The sequence below is a fragment of the Copidosoma floridanum genome, unplaced genomic scaffold (genome assembly GCF_036245765.1).
Source record: "Copidosoma floridanum isolate Cflo_tuat_1 unplaced genomic scaffold, Cflo_Japanese_pri ptg000013l, whole genome shotgun sequence".
In the NCBI taxonomy this organism is placed as follows: domain Eukaryota; kingdom Metazoa; phylum Arthropoda; class Insecta; order Hymenoptera; family Encyrtidae; genus Copidosoma; species Copidosoma floridanum.
The window spans coordinates 9710750-9727911 of NW_028321890.1; the positions used below are offsets into that span (position 1 = coordinate 9710750).

The 17162-nt window shown below is 34.9% G+C and overlaps 1 protein-coding gene across 2 annotated transcripts in view; it reads right to left on the reverse strand.

The window, feature by feature from the left end:
* Positions 1–5713, reverse strand: part of LOC111643479 (uncharacterized) — a 41210-nt gene extending 35497 nt beyond the window's left edge. Inside the window, exons 1-3 of one of the 2 annotated variants that reach the window (XM_089591305.1) lie at positions 5625–5713; positions 4468–4609; positions 4226–4388 (exon numbers count right to left, since the gene is read on the reverse strand). In XM_089591305.1, the coding sequence (XP_089447431.1) occupies positions 4226–4388; positions 4468–4598 (294 nt within the window). In that variant the 5' untranslated portion in view covers positions 4599–4609; positions 5625–5713. Of the gene's footprint in view, positions 1–4225; positions 4389–4467; positions 4610–5385; positions 5427–5624 lie in introns of those variants that run through there. The other variant, XM_089591306.1, reaches the window with a different exon arrangement.
* Between the last annotated feature and the right edge of the window lie 11449 nt (positions 5714–17162).

A 17162-nucleotide genomic window follows, 5' to 3' on the forward strand; every position in this document is an offset into this window, starting at 1 on the left:
ATTTTTTACCTCAACAAATATATCTCTTAAAGTATCTAGTTAAATAACAAAATTTATTTAAAAAAAATTATTGTTTTATTGGGAAAAAAAGTATTGCCACTTAACTTTGCCATTTTTCATAATTAATTAAGCCCCAATTAGGCTAAATAATTTGGAGCTCAAGGAGAAAAATGAGATAACAGACTAAAACAACGTAATTTTTAATTCTTTTTGACCTTGTGCCATGAGTTAAAGACGCAATCAAGAAATTTTCTGATTTACGTATTGTTTAGTAAAACAGCTGCTCACAATAAATCGTGTAATATAGCTATAATAGTATCAATATAATCTAATCGATGAGACAGGCAACTATAACTATTTCCCGGAGTGCCCTGAATAACAAGCTGTACACCTAAGCTTCATGTAATTCAGCGATTGGGGTAGTTATTAATCATACATGAATAATCTGTTTTTTAAGTAGCACAAAAATCAGAAATCATTCAATAAAAATAAATTTTTAAGTAAGTTGTACATCAATTTTATGGTTTTGGTACATATTATCATAATGAATAATTATTTATTGTCAGAATTACTTAGTTATTAAATAACTGTAATTTAGAATGTTAGGATTCCGTCAATACATAAAAAAGATGTAAGAATGAAAGCTAGTTGAATAAATAACACATTTGAGATTATCAATGCGTTTCATTACTAGGTATTTTATCTAAAAATTTTGTTGGAACGAGTTATTTAATTTATGTAATGAGCTGAATGAAATTTTTTTTGAGAATTATACAATAAAGTAGTTTAATAAAAGAAAAAACGCATCCTAAATGAACATCCTGAAACTGTACTTTTTCAGAAAATTTATTTCGTTCGGTAACATTATGAATGATTTTTGCAAATTAACCTCGGCATACATTCATATGTTTAGAACATTTTCATAAGAGCAACTATTAGTAGAAATTCAGTGGGACCATTGTAGATCACCGTATCTATATTGCACAGACTTCGTATCTATCCAGTACTTTCTAGTATGAACGGTATCTAACGTAATCAAGTTTTTTGAAATAAACATTGAAAAAATGGCATTTTTCTGAAAAGTTATGATATTGCCATAATAGTACCTTTTAACAAAACAAAAACGTTAGATAAGTTTGATGTATTGAGTTAATAATTTATAAGGAATCACTGAAGCCTTAATTCGCTGTGTGCAAGTGTATTGGCGCCATCTGATGATGAAACGGTGTGTAATTTCAGGACTTCAGAGTATCCAATACATTATAAATAGCAAATATCACAAGTTTACAGATTTATTACGACAGCAAACGTGAAAGCAACAATAATTTCAATGATTCTGAATATCCTAGTTGTCTGTTATGTACCATGTTAGAGCAAAAAGTTACACTGACATCTGAGTTGTTATAACAAAAATGCCACTAAAGCTAGTAACATAACCTCAAATTGTAATATCGAAGCAGAACAGACTTATCTCGACCGTAAAGTTAGGCGGGTTTGACGTAAGTGATATCTCCACTAGCTTTATTTTATTAATTACCATTCGTATGATTGAAGATTACATTCAATATCTTTGTAATAAAAAAGCTGTGAACCATGAGTTTATCATGATAATAATTATATTTACCTTCAAATACACTAACAATGAATAGTTTTCTTCCTAATGAATACGTAGCTTTGAAAAGTTCTAAAATCAAAATATGAAGAAGGTAAAGTTTTTCTTTGGTGCAACATATATTTTGTACGACACTTGTAGGATGATATTGTTTAGTACACGTACTTTAAAAAACTTTGTGCAAACCTTACATCTAATACATTCATGCCTTGCTATGTCGAAAGTATATGAAAATATTAGAATAAAAAATAATATTACTCAGTTTGATTATGTTCAAGTAGCAGTATTTAACAGTATTATACTACAAGTGTCAAACAAAATGTATGTTGCTATGTTGCGCAAAAAAAACTCGACTGTTTGTATATTTTGATTTCAGAACTTTTCAAGGCCAGATTCAATAGAAAGAATACTATCTATTGCCAGTGTATAAAGGCTTTAAAAATTCCTTACAAAATATTAACATAACACATCAAACTTACCTTTTTGTTTTGTTAAAAGGTACATTTAAGGGGTAAAATTATAATTACTGAATACATCTTTGTCAAATATGACCGTATGAACTCCTTTGTTACTTATGTACAATAACCTTTTACCTACACTGTCAGTCAAAAGTATACTTTGACTGTAAGATTCTAGCAAAATGAGTTCTTCGTTTTTTGCGTACTTTACTTATGTGGGGACCCTCACTACCACATGGTCACTACTGCTCTCCGTCTTTCTCCAACCATCCGCTAGGGGTCCAACCATTGAAGTTAACCTACTCGCAAGTGCCCGGATTTTCATGTTGGTTAATATATAAGGGCGTTTAAGATTGAGCTAGGGTACCCCCACCGATATAGGTGTTTAAGGCAGGGAGCACATCAGCCTTACTGATGAGTCCTGGCGTGCTCCCGGGACGAAACATCATGATTGCCATATTGGTGACCCCGTAAATTTGAACATGCGCAACCTTCTAATAGCATCTCCGTATTCTCTACGCCTCGGGACAGCAACTAGCTTCCTCCCCCTCTTTCTCCGATTTGACCTCTGGTCTCGGTCGTGGCTAGAGCTTCTGCTCGCCTCTCTCTAGGACTCTACAAGAGCGTGGAGGATTCAGAGATCTACCTTATCAACTATCAACTTCTTTCTCCCCTATCTTGCCTTCTGTTAATACACCACATCTCGCACGTCATACACACGTTACCGCGTACTTCTCACATATCGTCACCACTCCTTCATCCGGCCATTCCGGCGTCGTAACTGGAAGGGGAGTGTGTGTGGGGACCCTCACTACCACATGTTCATTACTGCTCTCCGTCTTTCTCCAACCATCCAATAGGGGTCCAACCATTGAAGTTAACCTACTCGCAAGTGCCCGGATTTTCATGTTGGTTAATATATAAGGGCGTTTAAGATTGAGCTAGGGTACCCCCACCGATATAGGTGTCTAAGGCAGGGAGCACGTCATCAGCCTTACTGATGAGTCCTGGCGTGCTCTCGGGACGAAACATCAAACAATCTTTTCTCTCTTATCATGGCATCACTTGATTGCCATACACGTAGCGAATTAATCGTCTGATTTTTGCAGACTACTATTTACTGACATCTTCTTCTTGCACTGACCTTAAAGCGCTAACGAGATACATTAGATTTGTTCGATTAAGAGTTTCCGAGCGCTCGGAGTGCTCCAAACTCTAGTCCAAACACGCGTTATTGCTTCTTGCTCTGAGCGCTCCAACGTGCTCCACACGTGCTCTCGGCCCAGATGACCTAAAAAATCCGTATAGTAGTGCCCGATTTACTTGTCATCTAGGGTGTGCTCCAGTAACGCTCTCCGATAACTTACCGACAACCTAATTATGTCTTACGATATCTTGCGTCATGTTTAAGTTGTCGGTAAGTTGTCGGAGAGCGCTACTGGAACACACGGCTAGTGTAAGTAAATTATCTACAGATAAGAGGTTAAGATAATTCATAGCTGGCTCTTTTACGGCTTTTTTGGGTTGCCTGATTATGAGCACGTGTGGAGCAGTGGAGCGTTGGAGCGCTCGGAGCGCTCGAGGCAAGAACCCGTGTTTCACTCGGAGTGCTCGGAATCTCTTAATCGAACAAATCTATTATATTAACATACATGACTATACGTCACTTCTCGTATCTGTGACTAAATTATAATTTCGAAGATTTTTAAAACGATGTTTTTTTATAATTTTATAAGAATTTAAAATTTTTTCAACTTGAAACAAGAAGATAAAAATTTTGTTTTATGAGGCAAAAATGGTTTCTAATAGATCTGCAGCAACTTCACTATGTTTACTGGTTAAATACTTGCAATAGTGGCAAACTTTTTTTATATGCATGAACCTTATTACACCAGAGGTAAAAAGAATTTAGTTACAAAGTTTTTCCCCAAATTCAATAGATTTCATGTAGTCAACATAATTTTTTAGGGTGATCTATTGACATGTTATCACGTATGCACATATAGATAAATACACTAGCTATCATGTTACCCTCATGATTAAACAGTCAAAATATTCAATTCATTAGATTATACTTTTTAAAACAAATTTGAGAGTGTATGTAAAGAAATGCTGTATAATCTAGTACAATTGGTTCTAGTTAATAGATACTTACAGACTGTCTAGCTTGAAGACATGAAGATTCACAGTTCAAGGCACTTCCATTAGGTTCTTCTGTAAGAGAAGAAGACACTATCTCGGGAGTAGTCAGTACAGCTGAAGACTCAGGACTCGAAGGAGGGTCTATATCAGTGTTTGATTTAGTGCAACTCTGATTCCTAAAAAAAATCAGAATTAAATGTATGGTCAAGGAAAAATACATACTTATGATATTATAAATTAAGGTTGCATATTAACCTGTGCTTCCGCAAAAAATCTGATGAAGTGTTTGACATCACTTTATTACACTGACAGCATTTAGCTTTATGCTTCCCATTTACTATGACTCTAACATATCCTGTCCACTCATGGTGTCGCTTTCTAGGCATTGTGTTGAAATCTATTAACAAACAAATAAGTTGAGTTCACTCAACTTTTGTAAACTTTTTACTGGTACATGTAAATAATCATGATTTATGAAGATTTTAAGCAGTTGCTATGAATAGTGGTAATTCATGACAATCATAAAATAAAAATTGTTTTTTAAAGATCTAAGTAGTAATTTTCCATTCTATTACAACTTAAGTTTTTATACTGACACACATTAACAGGAATGCTTTCAATATATACAAAGGCTACTGCAGACTTTTAAACCGTTCTTTAATTGAATAACTAACTTAATAAAGAACTATATCAAATCCAAACATCTTGCTCCTTTGTCATAATCAATAAAATGAAATATAATAAAGTCATGCTCTGTATCACAAGTATATTACGTGTAATTTATTTTATTAATAAATAACTGTACCCTTTGTATGAATCTAATGTGAGTGAAGATAAATAAAAAAAATAGTATTTTACCAAATATGTTCAAATCAAAAGAGCTAATATGATAGTACATCTTAGTGCTTTGTATGCTTACTAAAAGCTACTTATGAATATCACAGATTATTAAAAAAAAAAACTGTAACCAAAATATTTCTGCAAACTCGATCACATAAGTTTAATAAAGCTGAGTCTGGCCACCAATCTCATCAGTAGTATCATTGAGCATACTGAATGCTACTTTGAATACCTTTAAAATGAGGACTGGTAGCCATTCATTGTACTAAAAAAGGAAGATATCTGGTCTAGCTTAAGCATATTCTCAAATTGAAATAAGATATTTGACAATACCGTTGCAACGACTTGGGAGCTAGCTTCACGTTCGATCTTACTTCTAACCCTACTTTTAAAACCACTTCGTACTTTGTGTATAAAAAAACAAGCAAACGTTCAAAAATAAGTATTCAAACAAATTCATGTCTGTAAATATTCTTCCAAGCGTACGTGTTCATGTTACCAAAAAACAGCAACAAAGACGTGCTCACAGAAAATTTTCACCGTTACCTTTCTCCTAGTGATTGTCAACTCACCAAATTTTGTTTAATGTCGAATAAGTATCAGAATCTGTGTTTCACTTTTACAATAAAAAAAACAAAAGAATTAACACAGAGGAATCACAAACAATCAAAACATATCTGATTCATATATACTAGATATCTGAAATGACTCAATCATATCTAGTAGGTTTGTTCAAACCCTCCTTTCGTTCGGTTCGGTTCTGCACTGTATCGATATCGATATACTTTTTCCCACAAAACCTACCTAAGTGAATCTATACAGTATACAGTACAGAACTGGGACCGAGCCAAAGAGGGGTTTAAACAAACCTATTGAGTCATGAGGTACGTTTTTTGGAGCTATTCACATAGGAGCTATTCACATAGACATTTTTTGCTTATTTCATTGTGAACGTTCATATTGAAAAGAGGGTTCCACTGTTTCGCTGAACTCAAATTGAGTGAGCAGACCTATGAGGCTCTTTTACCGTCAAGCTTGAATGAGATGGCGCCAGGGCACGTCGCGGCTGTCATACGTACACACCGTCAAATTTACAGTTGTGTATTGTGTTCGTGAGCCTATCTGTGTAATGAGCAAAGCAGAAGACATAATTCCTTTGTAAATGATTGCTGTTGTTTGCAGACAATTTTTGTTTGCATTTACGTTTAAAGATAGTAGGAAAAATGAAGTGCAGTGTAATATCCTGCGATAAGAAAGTGTAATTTAAATTTCCTTCTGATAGTGTGATAAAAAAAAAGTGGCTCGAAGCAATTGGGAGACCAACATTTTTGCCGCTCCCAAGTCATGGCTTACCTGTCCACGAGTTTTGCTTTTCTTTCACTGACTCTTGCTCCTTTCTCTTTTAAAAGCTTTTTCAATTCTGAAACTTTGAAGCTCCCATAGTATTCTTTCTTGTCTTCCTTATTCATTTCAAAATTTCAAATATTGCGCTTTACCACTACACTTTAATTTCCTGTATATATACAATACTGAAAAGTAATGTTGTGTGAGTGAGACGGCCATGACAGCCGCGACGTGCCCTGGCGCCATCTGATTCAAGCTTGACGGTAAAAGAGCCTCATACTGTGTTCTCTGTCAGTCAACATAGTTGCGACCATGTATAGACCAACCGAGAAACTTCTGAATTAGAAAGTTGTTGGAGAAGAAGGCGTTTTTGATATTTTATGTGATTGGACCTGCTGATTACGATAAAAATAAATAAAAATTTTTTCGAGTGGTGGATCAATGTTAAAGTCGCATTTGAAATTTTATTTCGCTCATATCTCAGTAACGGTAAGAGCTATAGTAAAAATATAAATAACAGCGTATAGAGCGGAAAATTTCCTATCGATTTGGTCTATTTGAATTATTTAGACAAGCACAAAATTTCGAGAAAAAAAATTGCAAAGAAGATTTTGTACTTAACTTGTAAGAGTAAGTGAGACAGAGAGAGCGACCGAGTCCCCTCAGTCCCCTGCACCCAGCAGTGTCCCCCACTATTCCACCGACAGTAGCAGCGAAGGAGAGAGAGAACCAGAGATAATGTGAGTGTTTGTAAGTGTGGCTGCTGCACACGTGCACACACGGCAACACGGCTTATCCAACGGTGAAGCACCGACTCACTCAATCCACTGAAATATCGTTTGAAGCTTCTTGTATGCCTATACAGATTTTTTAGACGACCGGCTCACACGTTTTTAAAGTAGCCACAAAAAATTTATAATGGAAACTGTTTTTTCCTTTATATATGGATTTTTTTCACGATTTTGATAATTTCCTGTCGATTAAGCATAAGCTTAGTATGAAATTTTTTTAATGAAAATCCGTTTTTTTCATCATTTACTATTTTTATTGACTACATATTATTTTGAAAATTGTACATAAAATAAAGTTTGAATGGACAAAAGTATCTTTTTATGAAATAAACTCATGAAAAGTAACTGAAAATCATAATAATTTTAAACAGGTAAAACTGGAATATTTATATAGAATTTTAAAAGATGCACAGCTTGATGTATTTCGGAATTTTGAATACTCTATGCTCAACATTATATAAAAATGCAACGATACAATAAATTATAACGCGTACAAGAACTATTATTTTGTTTTTCAAAAATCAAAACAAAATCAAATCAAAATCAGTTTTTTTAAATTTTCTGCAGAAAAATATTTTTAACATAGTTCTTAGGCCCAAATTATGAGTACGTTTTTTTTATAATAGTAAGAATATTATATAATTAGTTTTTTGTGCATTACCTCGTGTTGAAAATTTTGTGTTAAAAAGTTTTGTGAAAAAATCGTTTAGTGCAATACAATACACATAAATCCTGGCCAGGTCATTTTTTGCAACAGTTTTATCAGCGCATTTTTTTCGGCTTTGTTGGAGAGACGCTTGTGTATAAATAATTAATATTTTAGCATTCGTTGAAACGTTTTTATTTTAATTCGAAAAATTTTCAGTTAAGAAAATGGAAAAACGTTTCAACGAATGCTAAAATATTAATTATTTATACACAAGCGTCTCTCCAACAAAGCCGAAAAAAATGCGCTGATAAAACTGTTGCAAAAAATGACCTGGCCAGGATTTATGTGTATTGTATTGCACTAAACGATTTTTTCACAAAACTTTTTAACACAAAATTTTCAACACGAGGTAATGCACAAAAAACTAATTATATAATATTCTTACTATTATAAAAAAAACGTACTCATAATTTGGGCCTAAGAACTATGTTAAAAATATTTTTCTGCAGAAAATTTAAAAAAACTGATTTTGATTTGATTTTGTTTTGATTTTTGAAAAACAAAATAATAGTTCTTGTACGCGTTATAATTTATTGTATCGTTGCATTTTTATATAATGTTGAGCATAGAGTATTCAAAATTCCGAAATACATCAAGCTGTGCATCTTTTAAAATTCTATATAAATATTCCAGTTTTACCTGTTTAAAATTATTATGATTTTCAGTTACTTTTCATGAGTTTATTTCATAAAAAGATACTTTTGTCCATTCAAACTTTATTTTATGTACAATTTTCAAAATAATATGTAGTCAATAAAAATAGTAAATGATGAAAAAAACGGATTTTCATTAAAAAAATTTCATACTAAGCTTATGCTTAATCGACAGGAAATTATCAAAATCGTGAAAAAAATCCATATATAAAGGAAAAAACAGTTTCCATTATAAATTTTTTGTGGCTACTTTAAAAACGTGTGAGCCGGTCGTCTAAAAAATCTGTATAGGCATACAAGAAGCTTCAAACGATATTTCAGTGGATTGAGTGAGTCGGTGCTTCACCGTTGGATAAGCCGTGTTGCCGTGTGTGCACGTGTGCAGCAGCCACACTTACAAACACTCACATTATCTCTGGTTCTCTCTCTCCTTCGCTGCTACTGTCGGTGGAATAGTGGGGGACACTGCTGGGTGCAGGGGACTGAGGGGACTCGGTCGCTCTCTCTGTCTCACTTACTCTTACAAGTTAAGTACAAAATCTTCTTTGCAATTTTTTTTCTCGAAATTTTGTGCTTGTCTAAATAATTCAAATAGACCAAATCGATAGGAAATTTTCCGCTCTATACGCTGTTATTTATATTTTTACTATAGCTCTTACCGTTACTGAGATATGAGCGAAATAAAATTTCAAATGCGACTTTAACATTGATCCACCACTCGAAAAAATTTTTATTTATTTTTATCGTAATCAGCAGGTCCAATCACATAAAATATCAAAAACGCCTTCTTCTCCAACAACTTTCTAATTCAGAAGTTTCTCGGTTGGTCTAATAGGCTTTGTTCACTTTGTTGCCTGATGCCTGATGGAAAAAGAGGTATAGGTCTGTTCAGTCTGTTTACTCACTTTGAGTTTAGCGGAACAGTGGAACCCCCTTTTCAATATGAACGTTCACAATGAAATAAGCAAAAAATGTCTATGTGAATAGCTCCATAGTAGTCGGTCGATCGGTCGGTCCCTTTCCTTATTAAAAATAAAAATAAAAGATGTATGGCGAATGAGAGTCAAATAGGGGAGAGCGGGGCACTACCGGCTCTCTAAGCTAATTAAATCATTGTACCGAAATTTTTTTTAATTTAATGATCAAAAATATTCAATAATAAAGACAAATACCTAAAAAATATAATTTAGGCCCTCCATGATTATATTAATATTAAATGTGTATGTCATTAATGAAAATAGAAACCGTTTGAGAACGGGGCAGGGGCCGTCATAGAGAGGTATGGTCCGTCATGGGGTGGAGCACGTTCGGCCTGAGGATACCCTGTAAAATGATTTCATGCATCTTCTATTTATATGAACTAGAAATTAATTTATGTTTGTTGAAACATATTTTACAAAATGAAATAAAGTTAAAAATATGGAATAAGGAAAAGAATACACAGTATAGAATTTATTTTCAAAATTTTATTTTGAATCACATTTTTGGTTTTTATTATTTGGACAATTGAAGAATAGATAGTTATACCATTAGTGTTGACAAACACAACCATATATAGTTTTTTTTATACATAGTTATACTTCTAGTGCTGGCGAACACCACCACATATATGTGTACTACTACGTGTGCTCGGTATTTGTTTCCTATGCGATACCTGGTGCGAGAAAGCGTTCACAGAAGTTTACTGTAGGCAATAAATTGAGATTCCAAAAGGTCACGTGACTCTCGCGATATATATAGTCACTTGGGGGAAAAATAACACAGGCCTTATGGGTACAATTCTATTTTTATTTTTTTTATACACGTTCAACGATTGTAATACGATAAAAGCCTTTTAATAACATGTTTTTAAGAAGATGACAATACCTTAGCTATTTTTTCCCAACTCAATCAATAAGTAAATTAAGGTTAGTAAATTAAGTCTAGCTGATGCAACCTCCCCACCGTTGGCAACGCGCGAGAGAGACAGATATACATGTTTAATGTTGTGTCTCTTTCTATTTGTGCTTCAGCGCCGTACATAAGAACGAGCAGTCTCCCGATCAGAAACCTTAGTGGGGTGCTGATGGGGTCCACACTAGGCTGCCAAATTAACCACATGTGGTCCTAGAATGGCATCGTCACGGGGCGTAGATGTGGTCTTCTCTAGTGTGCCCCAAGAGGAAAGAAAGCTTACCTAACCCTTTGTATTTTTTGTGTAGGTATATCATTACATTTAATACAATTATCATAAGAGCATGTGCCTAATTTACCATGCGTGCTATGCAGATTATGGAGTTTATCGGACGTGCAGATAAGGAAGAATTAAATTACGGTCACATACATTTAACCCAAACACAGAAATGTATAATGTTTTCAACAGTTTTGGGTAGGTTACTGGGGCAGCTTACGATGGACCCTCAACTCGCCCCGTGACGCGCCTAATAGGGCACCAATTTGGCAGCCTAAGGGGGACCCCATTAACTAAGGTGGCAAACCCATTTAATTTCTGATCGGACTGTTTCTTATATGTCTATGTGTATATATACCTTACACCGTGGACCAGCCATAGAACTATTATAGATCTATAATATCTCTATGGGACCAGCTCACCACAAAAAAGAGTACTCTCGAATAGTTACGTAGCTGAATCACATAGACCAAGAATCTATGGCCAAAGGCCTGAGGGTGATTGAAAACTAAAACAAGCTGCAACGCTTACCAAAATTGAGAAACCTCATCATTCGTTTAGATTCAAAATATTTTTTGGTATAGTTTATTTTGGTAACAAGTTATGTAAGTATTTAAGTAGTGCCATGTAGTCAATACTATAAACCAGCCACTACTTAGACCAATGGATAGAAAATGTAAAGATATGCGCGGTAATGAAATTTGTGTCAAGATTAAGATCTATCTTCTACCAAAAATCAACCTATAAAAATGGACGCCCCTATATAAAAACACTACCTGCCGCAACTTGGCCAATCATTTATTTCTTACAATAATTAACCTTTGGAGGCCGGGGGTGGTCGATAGTTCGACCACCTGTCAGATCGGTGTCTAAAACGAGTTATCTACTCAAATTGTGCATAAATTTTGAGTAAAAAAAAAGTCGATTTGAACCCAAACTTTCCCGGCTTCTAAAGATTAATAAACTTTCTTTCTCTAGGATTTGAAGATCACATCGCTTATCCAACGATAATCTAATTTGAGATAATAGATACGGTATTACAGATAATATTATCAAAAGATTAGGGCGTCCATTTTTGTAGGCTGATTTTGAACTAGTTAATAAATTCTAGTTTTTCCACAAATGGCACTTTATTGCGTTTTATAACAGATACATTTTTTTGTGTTAGGTCGGTCGGCCCACCATGCTACTTCGTTCCTCAATGTGTTCCAGACATTTGATAATTAGAAGTTCTGTGGCTGAGCAGAACTACACAGAGAAGGATAGTCAAAGAACTACGATTAAATTTGAAGATTCATCTACAATTGTTTATGATCGTTAATTGTAATAAATAACAATGTATACAACCTGAACCTTGCTAAAATTCATATGTGATATGCATAACCATAGACATATATCACGCACCTAGCGAGCGAGGTTAAGAATATCGCAGATTTTACCTTAAACGTAATTTCATAGATAACGTGAAATCTAGGGCATTTCTTAACCTGCGAACGTGGTGAGTATACTATTTTTCTGCCTAACCTTGTTGAAAGAGCTAATTATCTGCCCAGCTCTAAAACAGATAATCAGCTCTTTCAACGAGGTTATGCAGAAAAACAGTATATATGTGGCGCCATCCACCAGCCGAAGCTCAAAACAAGCTTCTCGGTGGAAGCAACTGCTCATCCAACGCACAGATTAGCGACGCACGTCAAACAGCGCACTCTCTCCGTCCCTCTTTCACCGCGGCATCTACCTTTAGGTAGCCAGCACTGCTGCCACTCCACGCTGGACTAGCGACTGCAACGCACGCTTTTCGTACCAAGTTGTAACTCAATGAAGAAATGTAATTTTACTTGTACGTCAAGCCTCGTTTCCTTTCACGACCTGCTTCGCACCTCTGACATCCTCGAGCACTGGAGAATAAGCTCTCTCGCGGCATCCATTCTCCAAATATATACATATTTGCAGAAAATAAATATAAACTGCTCGTTCCTACGCAGCCGCCAGACCTGGTGTAGGAAGCATACCTTCAAAAGTAAATTTCTCGTATGAAATGCATATAAAGCATGATATGTAACGGTGGCATTTCCCGAGAACCGCGTGTAGAGCGATTTTTTCTGACGCGAACCCCGTTGGGATTGATTTTTTAGGGCAAATAGATTTTAAATGGGAGCCGATTGAAAATACGTTCCAAACTACCCCTAAATGGGGTTGGAAAGCTATAGCGCGCCCGCATGAACTTGCGACGTTGCCATATTGTTATTGGAGCTTAGTCGGTAAGCAGTGAGAACTATATCCATGTGCGCACGCAAGAGCGTCAGCTACTGCTGGTAACTTGAAGGTTGGATATAAAAATTTTCATACCTTAAGGTAAATATTGTCTGCTCCTTATGTTGTCAGTTGTTTATCCACACGCTTACTGTCTTTCTCACTCTCATGTAGGACAAAAACATCTTTAAATTTTTATACTTAAGTAATGTTACCTCGAATGAAAGTAAAATACCATATCAGTAGGGATTTTTTCACTCTACATGACAGTATTTTTGCAAAAATAGTCGACCTCTCGGTCAAAAATATTGTTGTTAGGTATGTCTTGCTTGCGTTCCCGGGTATGCCGTCTGTACATGATTGAGAACAAGTCCTTTTATCAATTACGATAACCAAAGAATGTTACAGTTGATTGGGCTCATAAAAATTATTTCTTTATCATCGAAATTTACGTGGTTTAAAAATAAACGTTTAAAAATGCTCTAAATATTATCTTATTATTTCATCATAAATTATAGAACATCTATTTAAAAAATCATAAACTTTTCAGTGTATTAAATAATAATTTGAAAATGTCACGGTAATAAGATGTTTCGTAAATGTACACCTTTATTCAGTTGGAACTTAACTATCACTATAAACTGACCCAGTGAGAATGAAGAATAGCTTACAACATACAGAAAATAAATCTAATTGAAATAAGAAAGCAATTAAAGCGAACCAAAAAAAAACTCAAGTGTCCGGAAAAAGCCCGCCAAGTACAAGTCAAGTGCCCTGAAAGTACCCACAAAGTACCTGGGAAGTACCCTCAAAGTATCCACCAAGTACCCGGGAAGTCCCTGCCAAGTTCCCAAGAAGTCCCCGCCAAGTACCCGGGAAGTACCTACAAAGTACCCGTCAAGTGCCTGGGATGTACCCGGGAAGTACCCACCAAGTACCTGGGAAGTACCCGCCAAGTACCCGGGAAGTGCCCACTAAGTACCCGGGAAGTGCCCACTAAGTACCCGGGAAGTACCCGCCAAGTGCCTGGGAAGTACTCGCCAAGTGCCCGGGAAGTACCTGCCAATTATCCAGGAAGTACCCACCAAGTGCCCGGAAAGTACCCGGTAAGTGCCCGGGAAGTACCCGAGTAAGTGCCCGGAAAGTACCCACCAAGTACCCGAGGAAGTGCCCGGGAAGTACCCGTCAAGTGCCCGGGAAGTACCCAAGGAAGTACCGCGGTGACTCAAAAGTACTTCACGAATAGAATTGATATTCAAGAAAAATTGCAATACTCACTCACGAAATATAATCATGTAAAAGAAGAAAAAAATTTTTTTTATTGATGTTCTATTAAATAAATTTTTTAATTGCTTTTTGGTGGAAAGTAAAGGCCAAAAGTACTATCAGTGCCTTTTTACAGGTGAAAAGTATATTCCCACCTACAAATAAGAAATTACAAAGACCCCGAGCACTGCTCATGAGTCAATCGCACGATCAATTGCAGGTGTCTTTAAAAGTCGTCTTACTGCCACGCTAAAAAAGGGACTATCTTTGTAGTACCATGATTCCAAAGTATCTGCTAATGAGAGTAATGCGAAAAGTAATGTTATCAAAAGAGCGCGTCTCTTTCACCCGTTTCTCGGGCGGGGGTAGGTTTCAACTATAACAGAATCAAGGGGACTATTAATTTTTCAATGAAATGAACCCTTCCACTTTTAAAATTTCCATGATCACTCGTTTCTCGGGCAGAAATTGGACTAAACTTCAAGAGAATCAAGAAAATTTCAACTTATTCAATTGAACACATTAATATCTAAAATTTCCATGATCACCTGTTTGGGGTACTTATGGACGTAGATTATACATCGAAAGTTATAGGTACATCGAAAGTAAGGTCAACGACTTTAAACGTAACGATGTACGATAGCAGGCATTGTACTTTGTGGATAATGATTATTTATAATCCGTTTTGGGTCACTTTATTTTACTGTGTCGTCAAATATGAGGATCGGCTTTTAATTACATTATCAAAGATCTAAAAAAAAATTATTGAGATGATATGCAGATGTGAGATTGAAATTATGTTGTTATTTGCAGAATGTTTGTTACAGATTACTTTCCTGGGCTGGTGGTGATCGTTTGCAAGGCTAGTACTCGGGCAATTGTTATTATTATTATTTCAAGATAATCAATAACGATTCTTCGTTTCAAGCATTTGTCTAACAATAATTGTTTTAAATTAACATTCAGGGTTGAGACTTGACCGAGTACGAAGCATGCCAATTTAAAAAAACTATAATCTCAATTTTCGGCATACAAAAAACAGTAAAAAATATTATTATAAACACATATTAAACGTCAGTTTGGAGTTAAAAAATAACCAGACGTTTTAGTACAAAATGTAAACACAGATGCTTCTACTTTTTTTGGGACGTTCTCGTTCTCTTGAGCTTAAGGGGGTTATATCATGGTACAAGCAACTTTAGAAATGCGTTATTATGAGTACTGACATTATAAATATCTTATTTAAAAAAAAAAAAATTCATCAACAGTTAATGAAATTGACGTATAGAATAGAAAAATGTCACGAAAATATAAAAAATTAACCTAAATTTTTGCCTACGGCTGTACTATTGTGAGAATTTATTTAGATTCATATTCAAATAATAAATATTAAATAATAAAAATACAGCTGGACTATTATAGTTAACAATAAAACAAAATGTTAAATTTTCGTTTGAATAACAAATTATACACACATAAATTATATCATGCTCGCATTTATTTACACCGATTCAAATCTGATCGGGTCGCGCTGTTTGTTAACTTTGACTCTGCGATTGTACCGTGTATGTTTATAACTGCTCTCAGAGAACGATAGTTCGATGTACGAGACTCGCAAAGTTTCAAACGGCCCACACGCACACACAAATATGTTGTCACCATACTTAAAACGAGTGATGCAAATTTTTTCAAAAAATTCTAAATAAAATGGAACATCGTGATAAGCCCCTTAACAAATGCTTATACCTTTTTTCTTGGACGTCCTAACTTCATCTACTTCTTTCTTTTCATTTTCCAATAATTATTTTAAATCTGTTTATCTATAAAACCAAAACAATAAGTAAATTATCCGTAACAATAGAAATAAATCTTCGCTCTTATATCGCAGTGATTGGGGCTTCTAACCATTTTGCAGTGTAATTTATTATCCTCCACCGCTCCGCCACCGCGGCTTTAACACAAGCTTCTAACTTTAGCTTTCAATAACAGCATCTACTTATCCCAACCACACGCTTAAAAATTTTAAAGTACAAGCTCAGCGAACAACATTCACAAAGATCTCGCCTCATAAGAGTCAATTTGCTATACAAACTTTAAAAAAAACAAAATTCGAAATAGCAGGAGTTCGTAATAATACTAATACATGGCCATGGATTTCATATACAGAATTCTACATAAACTTATTATCTAATATTTACATCAATTACACATCGGTGTCGCATAAAGCAATACCAGTCATTTGTTAAAGTTATCAAGTAGCGCAAGAGCAGGACGGCATGTTTCCCTTATCTTTGTGGAATCACATGAAATACTTGTGTACGAATTTATGTATCTACAAGCTTAGAGTTAATGTGTTTAAAGTCCATAGTACAGTGATCTGTTTGGTACACTGTACGAGTGAAAACTTTAAATCATCAAGAAAGACACGGATATATTTATTAAAGGTCGACAGTGCAAAGATCTTCATGGTGCACTTATATATTTATAAAAGTATTTATAGGTTAATAAAAAGTGAATAAAAAATGCAGTTCTATTTTACTTTCAACATATTTTTATGAATGCAACAGGTATTATTGTAGCAAAGAACCGTGAGGGGAATAATCGTAAAATGAAGTAAAGTCAACATATGAAACCATTACAGCCCAGATATAAATTTTTAGCTGTTAATATAGCTAAAAAAAACAGCTAAAAATTTAGAGATATTTATGTGTTTCTCAGCTGTTATCGTGTGTTTTTTTAGCTTACATTTACAGCTATTTTTAAAGGTAAAAATTTCAGCTGAAAACTGTTTGCGTCTACCCGGTTATAAATTTAGTGGCCACATTAGGTGTTACTACACTGATGGCAACACCGAAAGTGGGGAACTAAGATAATTTATAAGCTTTTGAATTTGATAAAATAAAATACTCTTATTGCTGAAAGTT